The sequence below is a fragment of the Cervus canadensis genome, chromosome 7, assembly GCF_019320065.1.
Source record: "Cervus canadensis isolate Bull #8, Minnesota chromosome 7, ASM1932006v1, whole genome shotgun sequence".
In the NCBI taxonomy this organism is placed as follows: Eukaryota; Metazoa; Chordata; class Mammalia; order Artiodactyla; family Cervidae; genus Cervus; species Cervus canadensis.
In genome coordinates, this window is record NC_057392.1 from 33,151,623 (window position 1) to 33,165,897 (window position 14,275).

The window sequence follows — 14,275 nt, forward strand, 5'->3', positions numbered from 1 at the left end:
TAACCTCTGGATCGGCAGGGAAGTCCTGCTGGCCCCGTTTTTGCCTGTGGGTGGCACAGACAATTGAGACGGACCTGCTCCCATCCTTTCGGCAGCGACCCCAGTTCTGGCGCTGCCACTTCCGCGGAACACAGCAGCCAGGGTCTTCTCTTAGTCTACATGTCTTAGTCATGAGAAAGAAGGCGGCGCCCTACAGCCGATTTTTATTAGTGGAAGGTAGAGCATCCTGGAGGCTGGTAAAGAATCCGCCTGCAATGCAGGAGACCCCGGTCCAATTCCTGGGTCAGGAAGATCCACTGGAGAAGGGATAGGCTACCCACTCCAGGGTTCTTGGGCTTCCCTGGTGTCCTAGCTGGTAAAGAATCCGCCTGCAATGCAGGAGACCCCGGTCCAATTCCTGGGTCGGGAAGATCCCCTGGAGGAGGGCATGGCAACCCACTCCAGAACTCTTGCCTGGAGAATCTCAAGGACAGAGGAGCCTGGTGGGCTGTAGTCCATGGGGTCGCAGAGAGTCAGACATGACTGAGTGGCTATGCATGGTAGAGGTTAAACAACTCAAACACCATTCCTACTAAAGAATATGATTCCAAATTAATATATGATAGATAACTAAAATTGAGAATGGTTGTATTATTCTATAGGCAAACTTCATATATTTCAGGGTTATAAATATGCCTTTTTCTCCATATTTGCTAAAAGCACACTTTCCAATTGTAAGACATTTCTTCCATTCAAAAGGTTTTTGATAAAACTTCATAAACAGAGTAGTGGGAATAGAAAGGTGTCTCTTTTTGCACTCTTTTTTCAATCCTGCTTGTGTCAAGATGTATGCAGAATTTGAATGAGAAACCTTTTAAAGTTTAAGTCTAAGCTGAGATGCACTGGATTTTCAGTATCTTTTAAAATACTTTAATGTATTTTGAGTAGCCTATAAAAATGAAGTGGTGTGATTTATTTTCTGATTTTTGAAGATAACCATTACATTGTTGACCTTTGCAACAGCACTACTAATGCTTCATATAATGCACATACTTCAAATGAAAAAATATTTTGCTTCTTGAGTTTTCACAGCCTTCACTCCTGGAGCTGGCTTCCTTCTGAAACAAAGTCAGAATTTCATTTCTGTAACATGATAGAAAAAGACTTATTTGGATAAAAACTGAGATATTCTTCCATGGCTTTTGGTAATATGTTATTATAGTAAATATTTGGGAAAAAATCATATTGGACTCTGTCCCGTTCTATCATAAATACAAGTGCTTGTCAACCTTGAGACTCTTAAGTCTCTTACGGCCCCTAAGTCTCTCTTTTCTGCACCTGCATCAGCTCTAATGAGAAGCCCAACAGGTGTTACTTCCTTCTTCCTCTCTGAATTTTATGGCATAATCTACCTTTGGAACTTGTTCCAAAAGCCAAAGAATGAAGCGAAGGAGGCAGGTCAAGTCGTGGGGTTGAGTGGAGCATAGACACAGTGGCAGATGGGCAGGAAAGAACCGTCAGGAAGAGGGGAGGCAATCCCCCCTCAGATCCTGGGTTCATGAAGTGCCCGAGTGGGCTGACTGAGAATATTCACCAGAAGTAGAAGCATTTGTTGTAAACGCCTGCCAAGGAGAGACGCAAGACAGAAGCAGCGTTCATACTAAGGGAGCAGAAGTGTTTGGCCTCCAGAGAGTCACCACGAAAGAGCTCATGCTCCTGACTGCTCTGAACCTTTCTTGAATCCCCAGGTACTTCAGGGATCCCTGAACATATCATTTTAATTCACTCTTCCCTCAATCCCTGAAAGAAAAAAACACACAGCAACCTGCAAGTAACATACACTCCAGAACTTCTAACTGTTCTGTTCATTCAATGTAACTTTCAATTCTAATTTCCATTACCTAGCTTGTAATTCTCATTAATTGAGGTCAAAGCAAGGTGCGCAAGTATCTGGTCATAGGCTGTCAAATTTCCCCACACCCTATTGTTGGGCCTCCCTTTGTCTCATCGCAATAAAGGGAATTGTTCATCAATTTGGACTGCTTTCAAAGTGGAGTGCTTTTGCAGTTATAAAAACTCCAGCTATTCTTCTGCATTTAATCAGCTGCACAGTGAACATTGCTTTTCTCCTCCCATGACTTGAATAATAACTGTGAAGTAACTGTTTTTCACTTTGCCATCTTAACAAGGGCGAGCCAGTGTCAGAATAAACCCAGTGTCCATCAAGGTTGTGAGATTTGGGTTCCCAGCTGGAAGCTTCACCAACAATCATAATACAAGTAGTCAGTACAATCTGGTTGTATTTTGAAAGATGTGTTAACAGCTATTTACAATCAAATTTGATCATATAGCTCTATCCTTGCTGGAAAAAAATTGCACCCTTGCTGTTGTTAGAATTTCAGGTCCAATATATTCTTTACATAATGACTGTCTTCTCAAAACTATAAGTAAATGGAATGTCCCCACGACAGTAGGAGCCTAGCTGTATCTGGTGTTTATGATGTATGTAGGATTATACTTGCAACTTTGGATGTTTCTAGGTGACATTTTAGATAATGATCTTTTTACTCTTCATGAACAGAAGTCTAGATAACTCACATATTAACATGGATGACTACACTCTGCATTTTCCTGTTACTTATAACAAAGATCCCTGCCCAGTTTTAATTTATACATCTCTATTTTTTTGCATTACCAGCTTCTAAATGTCTCTTGTAAGATCTAGTACCATGATATGTATTTCTAAATAACTCTCCCTTTTCCTTATTTCTGATGTTGTATTTCTCTCTTCTCTTCTTTTTGTCTTTATCCACAGAATGTTTTTGTAGACAAACCAGCATTTCCGGAGTATAAAGTTTCAGATGCAAAAAAGTCCAAATTCATACTTTTGCATTTTAGCACTTTCAAAGCCGGCTGGGACTGGCTTATTCTATTGGCGACGTTTTATGTTGCCGTGACGGTACCTTACAACGTTTGCTTCATTGGCAATGATGACCTGTCGACGACGCGGAGCACAACAGTCAGTGACATTGCAGTGGAGATTCTTTTTATTATAGGTAAGAACCAATGGCTGTTTTTCTAGGAGATTTGCATAGGGGAAGACAGATGTGTTCCAGATTTTTGTAACATGAATTTGAGCTAAGATCCATTTGCATGGGCATAACTCAGCCTCTGATGCAAATTTTGGAGAAGCACATATTTGGATTTCTGAAAATTACCTCTTCCAGCTTTCTCACGGTTCCTTTGTGCAGACATCTACACTGATGTTTTTTGTTTCTATCCTTATTTCATCAAAAGCAGGCTGAAAAAGACTTAATGGCTGTTCTGTTTTGTACTCTCAGCCTCTGTGATGGTCTTACCTGCACAGGGTCAGAGACGAGGCTTGGCAAGCACACATCAGTGGCATCCTGGTAATGGTCCATCCTGGGCGTGTTCCTTCAAGCCCATCTGTGCCTTTCGGGAACCTGATGGTGGTTGCCACAGGTGGCCTAGTTGCAGAAACAACGGATTACATAAACTTTCTAGTCAATCATCAGAAGCACTGAGATCTGACTTTACCTAAACGAGAGGCTCTGAGGGATGTTTGCTAAGAATATTTATCTCTAGAACATTGGGAATCTTGGTTGAAGCTGCATCTGCTCCATGTTTCTCTGCCTTCTCCTAGCTTTCTGTCCCTTAAAGTTCCATCTTGTGTAGACCACAGCCAAGCTCTTGCATGATTATTCTAGATCATTCTTATCACAGGCTCAGACAGATCCCCTGTGGAGTTTCTGAGCACCGTTAGCAACCTGATTCCTGCATCTTTACCTGGTCATGGTGATGTATGTAGGGTAACATCCTTTCTGTAAAGATAAGAGAACTGAAAATATTTTCAAGCAGTAGGTGAACAAGGGACTGAAAAAAGTGGATCCTAAAAGTGCAAAGAAAACGAAGTAAATAAGTGAAGCAAGTCAAAAGCTTGTTTCAATGGATACAGTACATTTTTCTCTGTGGAACTGGTGCAGTTTTGGGTTCTCCAATGGAATGTCAGCACGTGTTTGCTCTGCAAGAGTTTTATGCCCTTGGTGTGATTTTGGCATCACAGTTAACATGCATTTCCTAGGCACACCCCTCAGACCCCAGCTCCCACCCCAAAGGTGATGGCCGCAGTATGTTTGGACCACCAGGTGGCAATGTTGTCTAGTTAGGTATCTTGGTAAGGCTAACAACTCAAAGAAATTTATCTTTTTTTAACTTAAACTATTCTTTATTGGAGAAATAAAACCGTAGAGGAATATTAAATCACTGTTAGATGGCAAATAACATTCTAGTTTGAAGTAGAATTGTGCAAGATGTGTTTCAAGATGGCCGTGTAGGAAAAGTCTGAACTCACCTGCTCCCATGGAAACAGCAAATCCACAGCCGCATAAGGAACAATTTCCTCGAAAACAGAGCAGAAAACTAGCTGAACAGCTCCTTCCTAAAAAAAAAGGATAAAAGGCCCACATCAAGAAGGTAGATGAGGCAGAGATATGGTCTATCCAAAACCACACTGCTGGTGGGGAAGCCCGCACCTGGAAGCCCAACGAGCATATGGAGCGTCTTCCTGAAGAGTGAAGGGGCTCCTGTTCAGCACCAGGACCCCAGTTCTTGAGACCTCACCTGAGAGACAAGCCCCTCAAACATCTGACTTTGAAAGTCTGGAAGACTCAAATAGCTGTAGGGAGCAGAAATGCCACTCTTAAAGGGCTTAGCTGCAGACCTACACACCCTGGGACCAACTGTTCAAGCAGTAGTTTGAAAAGTGCCTAGAACATACGTGCAGGAGATTTATTAGCTAATCTTAAAGTATCTGCTGAAGGGACAGAAGCTGGTGGGGTGGTGCTCTCCAGGGGCTGAGTGGCCTGTGGGCACCATTTTTGTGTTCCTGTCAGCTACTGCTGACGGGCACACCCCACTCCTTCAGTAGTCCACTGCCCTAAAAGTCACTCGTGCGTACTCCACAACTGTCTGCTCTGGTGGCCAGGGGAACTGGTATTTCTGGGCCCCATGGGACTAAAACAATCCGAGAGCCAGTTTTTGGCAGGCCACGACCCCTAAAGGGCACAGCACAGACTGGAACACTCGCCAGATCTTCCTGTGAAAAACATCCACCTACGCGTCTAGAGCTTCAACCTGAAGGGCAGGCTTCAGGTTTGCCACACATCTATGGACTGAAGAGGGATTCCTTTCTTGTTTTCTTCCTTGGCTGTGCTAGAGCTCATTAGTACTGCCCAGTGAAGAGCTTGTAGATCATCGAAAGCCCTGGTTTTTGCAACTGTCACCAGAGGGATACCTCCAAACGCTGGTCTAGAGGTCAGCAGAGTTTACAACTGAAGTCTCAGAGGATGATGTATATTTTCATACTTTTAAAGCTTCTGCCTGAGAATCTGACTTCCAATCAGCCTGAAACTAGGTGCTGAGGTCCTCCCTTGGGAACACAGACACTCAGCACACTTAACAAATGTGATTTGTCAAGAGAAAATCAAGACCCAGGGCAAGGTTGAGCAATAAGTTTCATCCCCTGTACAAAGTCTCTCCATCAGGACTGAAAAAGGTAGATGTTTTGACTTATGCATAGAAACAAATAGAAACAGGCAGAATGAAGAAACAGAGGAATATGTTTCAAATAAAAGAATAAGAAAAACACCCGGGGCGGGGGGAACCCTTAATGAAGTAAAAATAATAATTGATTACGTGAAGAGTTCAAAGAAATGTCATAAAGATGCTCACCAAACTCAGAAAAGAATGGATGAACACAGTGAGAATTTCAACAAAGAGATGAAAACATAAGATGTCACATAGCTGAAGAATATAATAACTGAACTGGAAAATACACTAGAGGAATTCAACGGTGGACTAACTGAAGCAGGAGAAAGAATCAGTGATCTGGAGACAGGGCAGTAGAATTCACTCAAAGAGAGCCGGAAAAAGAAAAAAATAATGCCAAAAAGTGAAGATAGCTCCCTATGGGACAACTTCAAGCAAAATAACATTTGCATTACAGAGTCCAGAAGGAAAAGGAAAAGAGAAAGGGGCAGAAAACTTATTTGAAGAAATAATGGCAAAAAGCTTTATAAGGCTGAGGAAGGAAATAGACATCCAGATTCAGATCCAGAGAATTCCAAAAAGATGAACCCCAAAAGATCCACACCTAGACATATTATCATTAAAATGTCATAACTTAAAGAGAGAATCTTAAAAGCAGCAAACATGAAACAACTTGTGCACTGGGACAACCCCATAAGACTTTCAGAAGTTTTTCAGTAGAAGCTTTGCAGGTCAGAAGAGAGTGGCATGATATATTCAAAGTGCTGAAAGGGAAAAATTTCCAAGCAAGAATAATCTACCCAGCAAGACTGTCATTCAGAATCAAAGGAAAGATAGTTTCCAGACACACGAAAGCTAAAGTTCATACCACTAAAATGGTCTTACAGGAAGTGTAAAAGGACTTCTAAGAGTAGTAATTAGTAATAAAATTATATGAAAGTAAAAATTCTATCAGTAAAGGTAAATATATAGTAAAGGTATTTCTTAGTCATTTATAAAACTTATATGGTTAAAAGATAAAGGTATTTTTTAAAAAAAAGCTATAACTATAATAATTAAGGGATACACAAAATAAAAAGATATAAACTGTGACATCAAAAAGAGAATACACGGGTGGGTAGTAAAAACAGAGTTTTAGAATGTGCTCAAACTTGACTTGTTATCAACTTAAATAGACTGTTCTATGTTTAGGCTGTCATGTGAACCTCATGCTAACCACGAAGCAAAAGCCTATAGTAGATACACAAAAGGTAATGAATGAGAAAGGAATTTAATCATAAAGAAACCACTAAAACACAAGGAAAGAGAAGAGGAGAAGATGAAAACAACAAAGAACTACAAAACAGTCAGAAAGCAATTAACAAAACAGCAGTAAGTACATAACCATTGATAATCAGTTTGTACATGGACTAAATCTTTCCATCAAAATACATAGAATGGCTGAATGGATAAATAAATAAGACCTATCTTCATACTACCTACAAGAGAAACTCATGGTAAATGTAATGGCACAGAGACTGAAAGTGAAGGAATGGAAATGATGCTTCACACAAATGGAAACAAAAAGAAAGCTGGGGTAACTATGCTTATATCAGACAAAATAGACTTTAAAACAAAGATGATAATAAGAGACAAAGACAGGCATTACATAATGAGAAAGGGATAAATCCAGCAAGAGAATATAACATTTGCATTAATAAATATTTATGCACTCAACATCAGTTCAGTTCATTCGCTCAGTTGTGTCCGACTCTGTGACCCCATGAACCGCAGCACGCCAGGCCTCCCTGTCCATCACCAACTCCTGGAGTTTACTCAAACCCATGTCCATCGAGTCAGTGATGCCATCCAGCCATCTCATCCTCTGTTGTCCCCTTCTCCTCCTGCCCCCAATCCCTCCCAGCATCAGGGTCTTTTCCAGTGAGTAATAGGAGCACCTAAATATATAAAACAAATATTAACAGACCTAAAGGGAGAAATAGGAAGCAATACAATAATACTAAGGGACTTTATTATTTCACTTACATCAATGGATAGATCATTCACAAAGAAAATTAAGAAGGAAGCATTGGCCTTAGCACATTAGACCAGATGCAATGAATACATATATACAGAGCATTCTATCCAAAAGTAGCAGAATACACATTCTTCTCAAGGATAGATCATATGTTAGGCCACATAGCAAATCTCAATAAGGTAAAGGAGATTGAAGTCAAAGGAAGCATTTTTTTCCTGAACCCATGGTATGAAACTAGAAATCAGATACAATAAGAATAAGAAGAAAACTGGAAAAATCTTAAATGTGTGGAGATTAAACAACATGCTACTGAACAATAAATGAATCAATGAAACAATCAAAGGAGAAATTAAAAAAATGCCTTGAAACAAATGAAAATACAACATACCAAATCTATTGAATGCAACAAAAATAGTTCTAAAAGGGAAGGAAATTCATAGTGATACAGGACGACCTCTAGAAACAGAAAAATCTCAAATAAACAACCTAACTTTTCACCCCCAAAATACTAGAAAAAGAATAAGCAAAACCTTATTTTAGAAAAAGGCAGGAAAAATAAACATTAGAGAAGAAATAAATGAAATAGAGACTAAAAAGAAAATTAAAAGATCAGTGAAACTAACAACTGGTTCTTTGAAAAGATAAAATTGACGAACCATTAGCTAGATTCACTAAGGAAATAAAAAAGGAGAAGCTCAAATGGAATCAGAAATGAAACAGGAGAAGACACAACCAATGCCAAAGAACAAAGACATGGTAGTAAAAGCCATCCAAACTGGAAATGGAAAACTAAAGTTACTTGCACATGATATAATTTTATGTCTAGAAAAATCTTAAAGATCCCACCAAAAAAGTATCAGAACTAGTAGTGAATTTGGTGTGGGGGTACAATATCAATTTACCAAAATCTGTTGTATTTTTATGCACTAACAATGAACTATCAAAAAGAGAAATTAAGAAAACAATTCCCTTTAAAATTGCAGAAAAACAGAATAAAGTATCAAGGAATAAACTTAACCAAGAGTTAGAAGACCTGTAGAATGAAATCTTTGGGACATTGATGAAAAAATTGAAGAAGACACAAATAGATCAAAAGACATTCTACACTCAAGGATCAGAATATTTAATATTGTTTACATGTTTACATTATCTAATCAGTCTACAGATTCAGTGCAACCTCTACCAAAATCTCAAGGGCCTTTTTCATAGAAATGAACATATATTAATCATATGGGCATAAAAACAGACACATAGATTAATGGAACAAAACTGAGAGCCCAGAAATAAACTCACACATATATGATCAATTAATTTTCAATAAAGTGGGCAAATATATTCAGTGGAGAAATGACAGTATCTTCAATAAGTGGTATTAGGAAAATGGGACAGCTATATGCAAAAGAATAAATATAGGCTACTATCTTATACCATGCACAAAAATTAACTCAAGTTGATTAAAGACTTGAATGTAAGACCTGAAACCATACCTAGGAAAAAAAACATGGACAATAAACTCCTTGACTTCAGTCTTGGTGAGGATTTTTTGGATCCGGCACCAAAGGCAAGGGCAACAAAATCAAGAGTCGATGAATAGGACTACATCAAACCAAAAAACTTCTGCACAGTGAAGGAAACCATTAAAAAAAATAATAATAAAAAGGCAACCTAGTGAGTGTGAGAAGATATTTGCAAACTGTATTTTCAATAGGAGGTTAATATTCCAAAATATATAGAGAATCCATTACAACTCAGACATAGAAAACAATCTAATCAAAAATAGAGTACAGGATATGAACAGACATTTTTTTCAAAGAGATACAGATGACCAGCATCACTAATCACTGGGGAAATGCAAATCAAAACCACACTTGTTAAAATGGCTATTATCAAAAAGACAAGAATAGCAAGTGTTGATGAGGATGTGGAGAAAAGGGAACCTCATACACTGTTGGTGGGAATGGAAATTAGTGCAGCCACTGTGGAAAACAGTATGGAGATGCTTCAAAAAATTAAGTTAAAATATAACTACTGTAAGATACAGCAATTCCACTTCCTGAAACTTGTGTGCATACGTGCTCAAGTCACTCAGTCTTGTGTGATTCTTTTTTTTTTTTTTTGCAGTAAAATTTTAAAGTGTTTTATTTATTAACTCTAAAGATAAAACTATCTTTATGACCAACTTCTCCCTTTGCTTTTTGTTTTTTGTTTTTATTTTTTTCCATTTATTTTTATTAGTTGGAGGCTAATTACTTCACAGTATTGTAGTGGTTTTTGCCATACATTGTCATGAATCAGCCATGGATTTACATGTATTCCCCATCCCGATCCCCCCTCCCATCTCCCTCTCCACCCGATCCCTCTGGGTCTTCCCAGTGCACCAGCCCCGAGCACTTGTCTCATGCATCCAACCTGGGCTGGTGATCCGTTTCACCATAGATAATATACATGTTTTGATGCTGTTCTCTCAAAACATCCCACCCTCGCCTTCTCCCACAGAATCCAAAATTCTGTTCCGTACATCTGTGTCTCTTTTTCTGTTTTGCATATAGGGTTATCGTTACCATCTTTCTAAATTCCATATATATGCGTTAGTATACTGTATTGGTCTTTATCTTTCTGACTTACTTCACTCTGTATAATGGGCTCCAGTTTCATCCATCTCATTAGAACTGATTCAAATGAATTCTTTTTAATGGCTGAGTAATATTCCATGGTATATATGTACCACAGCTTCCTTATCCATTCGTCTGCTGATGGGCATCTAGGTCGCTTCCATGCCCTGGCTATTATAAGCAGTGCTGCGATGAACATTGGGGTCTCTTTCAGTTCTGGTTTCCTCGGTGTGTATGCCCAGGAGTGGGATTGCTGGGTCATATGGCAGTTCTATTTCCAGTTTTTTAAGAAATCTCCACACTGTTCTCCATAGTGGCTGTACTAGTTTGCATTCCCACCAACAGTGTAAGAGGGTTCCCTTTTCTCCACACCCTCTCCAGCATTTATTGCTTGTAGACTTTTGGATAGCAGCCATCCTGACTGGCGTGTAATGGTACCTCATTGAGGTTTTGATTTGCATTTCTCTGATAATGAGTGATGTTGAGCATCTTTTCATGTGTTTGTTAGCCATCTGTATGTCTTCTTTGGAGAAATGTCTGTTTAGTTCTTTGGCCCATTTTTTGATTGGGTCATTTATTTTTCTGGAATTGAGCTGCAAGTGTTGCTTGTATATTTTTGAGATTAATCCTTTGTCTGTTGCTTCGTTTGCTATTATTTTCTCCCAATCTGAGGACCCAATCGACTGTAGCCTGCCAGACTCCTCTGTCCATGGAACTGTCCAGGCAAGACTACTGGAGTGGGTTGCCATGTCCTCCTCCAGGGGATTTTCCCAACCTGGGGATTGAAACCACATCTCCTGAGTCTCTTACAATGGCAGGCAGTTCTTTACCACTGAGCCACTGAGAAAGCATCCTGTTATGTATCTGAAGGAATAGAAGAGACTAATTCAGAAAGCTATATGTGCCTCTGTGTTCATTGCAGCATTGTATACAATATCCAAGATACAGAAGTAACCTAAGTTTCCGTGGATGGATGGATGGATGGATGTAAAAAGGTGTTGCCTCTATATCTGTGGGTTCCACGTCTGCAATTTCAACCAACTGTGGATCAAAAACATTCAAGAAAAAAAATTTTTTAGAAATTTCCATAAAGCAGAATTTGAATTTGTCATACACCAGCAACCATTTACATCACATTTACATTGTATTTACAGTAAATAGTCTTTACATGGCATTTACATTGTATTGGTATAGTACTTAATCTAGAGATGATTTAAAGTCTATGGGAGTATATGTGTAGGTTATACACAAATACTATGCCATTTTTTATGAAACATGAGAATCCACAGATTTTAGTATCCTGGAGGTCCTGAAACCAATCAATCCCTTACAGATACCGAGTGAAGTGAAAGTTGCTCAGTCGTGTCTGACTCTTTGTGACTCTTTGTGACCCCATGAACTATACAGTCCATGGAATTCTCTAGGCCAGAATATTGGAGTGGGTAGCCTTTCCCTTCTCCAGGGGATCTTCCCAACCCAGGATGGAACCCAGGTCTCCAGCATTGCAGGCGGATTCTTTACCAGCTGAATCAGAAGGGAAGCCCAAGAATATATGAGTGGGTAGCCTATCCCTTCTCCAGGGATACCAAGGAGAAACCATATATACAATAGAATACTCAGTTCAGTCGCTCAGTTGTGTCCGACTCTTTGTGACCCAATGAATCTCAGCATGCCAGGCCTCCCTGTCCATCACCAACTCCCGGAGTTTACTCAAACTCATGCCCATTGAGTCAGTGATGCCATCCAGCCATCTCACCCTCTGTCGTCCCCTTCTCCTCCTGCCCCCAATCCCTCCCAGCATCAGGGTTTTTTCCAATGAGTCAACTGTTCACATGAGGTGGCCAAAGTACTGGAGTTTCAGCTTCAGCATCAGTCCTTCCAATGAACATCCAGGACTGATCTCCTTTAGGATGGACTGGTTGGATCTCCTTGCAGTCCAAGGGACTCTCAAGAGTCTTCTCCAACACCACAGTTCAAAAGCATCAATTTTTCAGCACTCAGCTTTCTTCACAGCCCAACTCTCACATCCATACATGACCACTGGAAAAACCATAACCTTGACCAGACAGACCTTTGTTGGCAAAGTAATGTCTCTGCTTTTTAATATGCTGTCAAGTTTGGTCATAACTTTCCTTCCAAGGAGTAAGCGTCTTTTAATTTCATGGCTGCAGTCACCATCTGCAGTGATTTTGGAGCCCCCAAAAATAAAGTCAGCCACTGTTTCCACTGTCTCCCCATCTATTCACCCTTTAAAAAGGGATGAAATATTGCCATTTGCAAAAACATGGATGGGCCTTGAGGGTACTGCACTATGGAAAACCAAACCAATAGGGAATGGATTGGTGGTTACCATAGACCAGTGGTCCCAAACTTTTTGGTACCTGGGACTAGTTCCGTGGAAGAAAGCCTTCCATGGATGGGCAGGGGGATGGTGCGGGTGGTAATGTGAGCAGTGTGGAGCGGCAGTTGGAGCTTGGCCTACTTACCTGGTGCTCACCTCCTGCTGTGAGGTCTGGTTCCTAAAACACTGCAGGCAGGGAACAGTCCACGGGCTTGGGGCTGTGGACCCCTGCTTGAGAACGGGGGTGTTGGGAGGTGAGCAAAATATGTGAATGGGGCCAAAAGGTGCACACTTTCAGTTATAAAATTAAAAAGTCACGGGGATATAATGCATAGCATGGTGACTACAGTCAATAATACTATATTGTATATTTGAAAGGTACTGGGAGAGTAAATCTTAAAATGTCTCATCACAAGGGAAAAGAATTATGGGACTTTGTACCAAAGACTAATGGTAACTAGACCTATTGTGATCATTTCACAGTATATACAAATATCAAATCATTATATTGTAGTCCTGAAACTAATACAATGTTATATGTCAATTTTACCTCAATTGAAAAACAGAAGAAGAAAATGAAAACTGTAGACAAATGGGGTGTGTCCGTTTGCCAGTCCATTAGTTTTATATCCTTTTACTTTGCTAATCTTTGATGCTAACCCACCCAAGAAAAGTGTAAATCAGGACTCTAAAAAGTCTCCTCACGATCACGTCAAAGTGCTCGTGAGCTTGGGCAATCATTCAACATACCTAAGCCTGAGTATCTGCTTAATGAATATTTATTACAGTTATTTTTCAGCTCTGTTATAGAGACAAGGCTGTACCTTGCACTTTATTCCTCTCTCTTCCCGATTCTTAGATACTGGGCATCTCTAGGCTTCGAAGCCATTCCTGCTCCTCCATGCTCATTGATAGATGGCGTCTTGTTTATGCTCAGGAAAACCGACACTTGTGAGAAAGACATGTTATTTTTCTTTTTCCAAGACTGCTTTCCTCTACTAACTAGGAGAGTCCGGCTTACCCCTCTGATAGCTGTCCTTAAACCTTCTGTTGCTCTTTCTTACCGCTAATTCTACTGTGTTGCAGACAGCAAGAGTTTTTTCTAGGTAAACAATACCTGTCTCCTACTAGTTGCATGACAAAAGAGTGGAAACCCACTCCTGTTTTTATGCAGTTTAGCTTCCAATATGTGCTGCTGGAGCAAGCACAGACTTTATAATTTGGGACTTGCCAACAGCTTTAGTGTGACTTCTGCCTGGAATCCCTAGTTGACTGACTTATTTTTATAAGCACTAAAAACATCTCTGCTCTTTCCCGACAGTTATACTCCTGCTCTTTCTCCTTTCAAAGGAGCTTAAACTCATCTATATTTTATAATAAAATATCTGGGAAAATAGTTTAACGTATCTAAAAGTACATTCCCCAGAAGCTTTACTCTAAATATTTCACAAAGGCAACCTAAAAATGATCATTGAGAACTAAGTCAAAATACAAGGAATAAAAAGTGTGTTGCCTCTAATAATATATTTTTATAATATGAAGTCACTGTTTGTATTGTTTAATACTAAATAAAGTGGTGTGTGAGCTTCCCCAGTGGCTCAGAAGTAAAGAATCTGCCTGCAGTGCAGGAGACCTGGATTCCATCCCTGGATTGGGAAGATCCCCTGGGGGAGGGCATGGCAACCCACTCCAGTATTCTGGTCTGGAGAATTCCGTGGTCAGAGGAGCCTGGCGGGCTACAGTCCATGGGTCACAAAG

The 14,275-nt window shown here is 40.0% G+C and overlaps 1 protein-coding gene across 1 annotated transcript in view; it reads left to right on the top strand.

Moving 5' to 3' along the window:
• The window catches only part of KCNH8 (potassium voltage-gated channel subfamily H member 8), a 445,720-nt gene that overhangs the window by 247,727 nt on the left and 183,718 nt on the right, over positions 1 to 14,275 (top strand). The window contains exon 5 of the mRNA XM_043474814.1: positions 2,795 to 3,035. Within this exon, the coding sequence (XP_043330749.1) occupies positions 2,795 to 3,035 (241 nt within the window). The remainder of the gene's footprint in view (positions 1 to 2,794; positions 3,036 to 14,275) is intronic.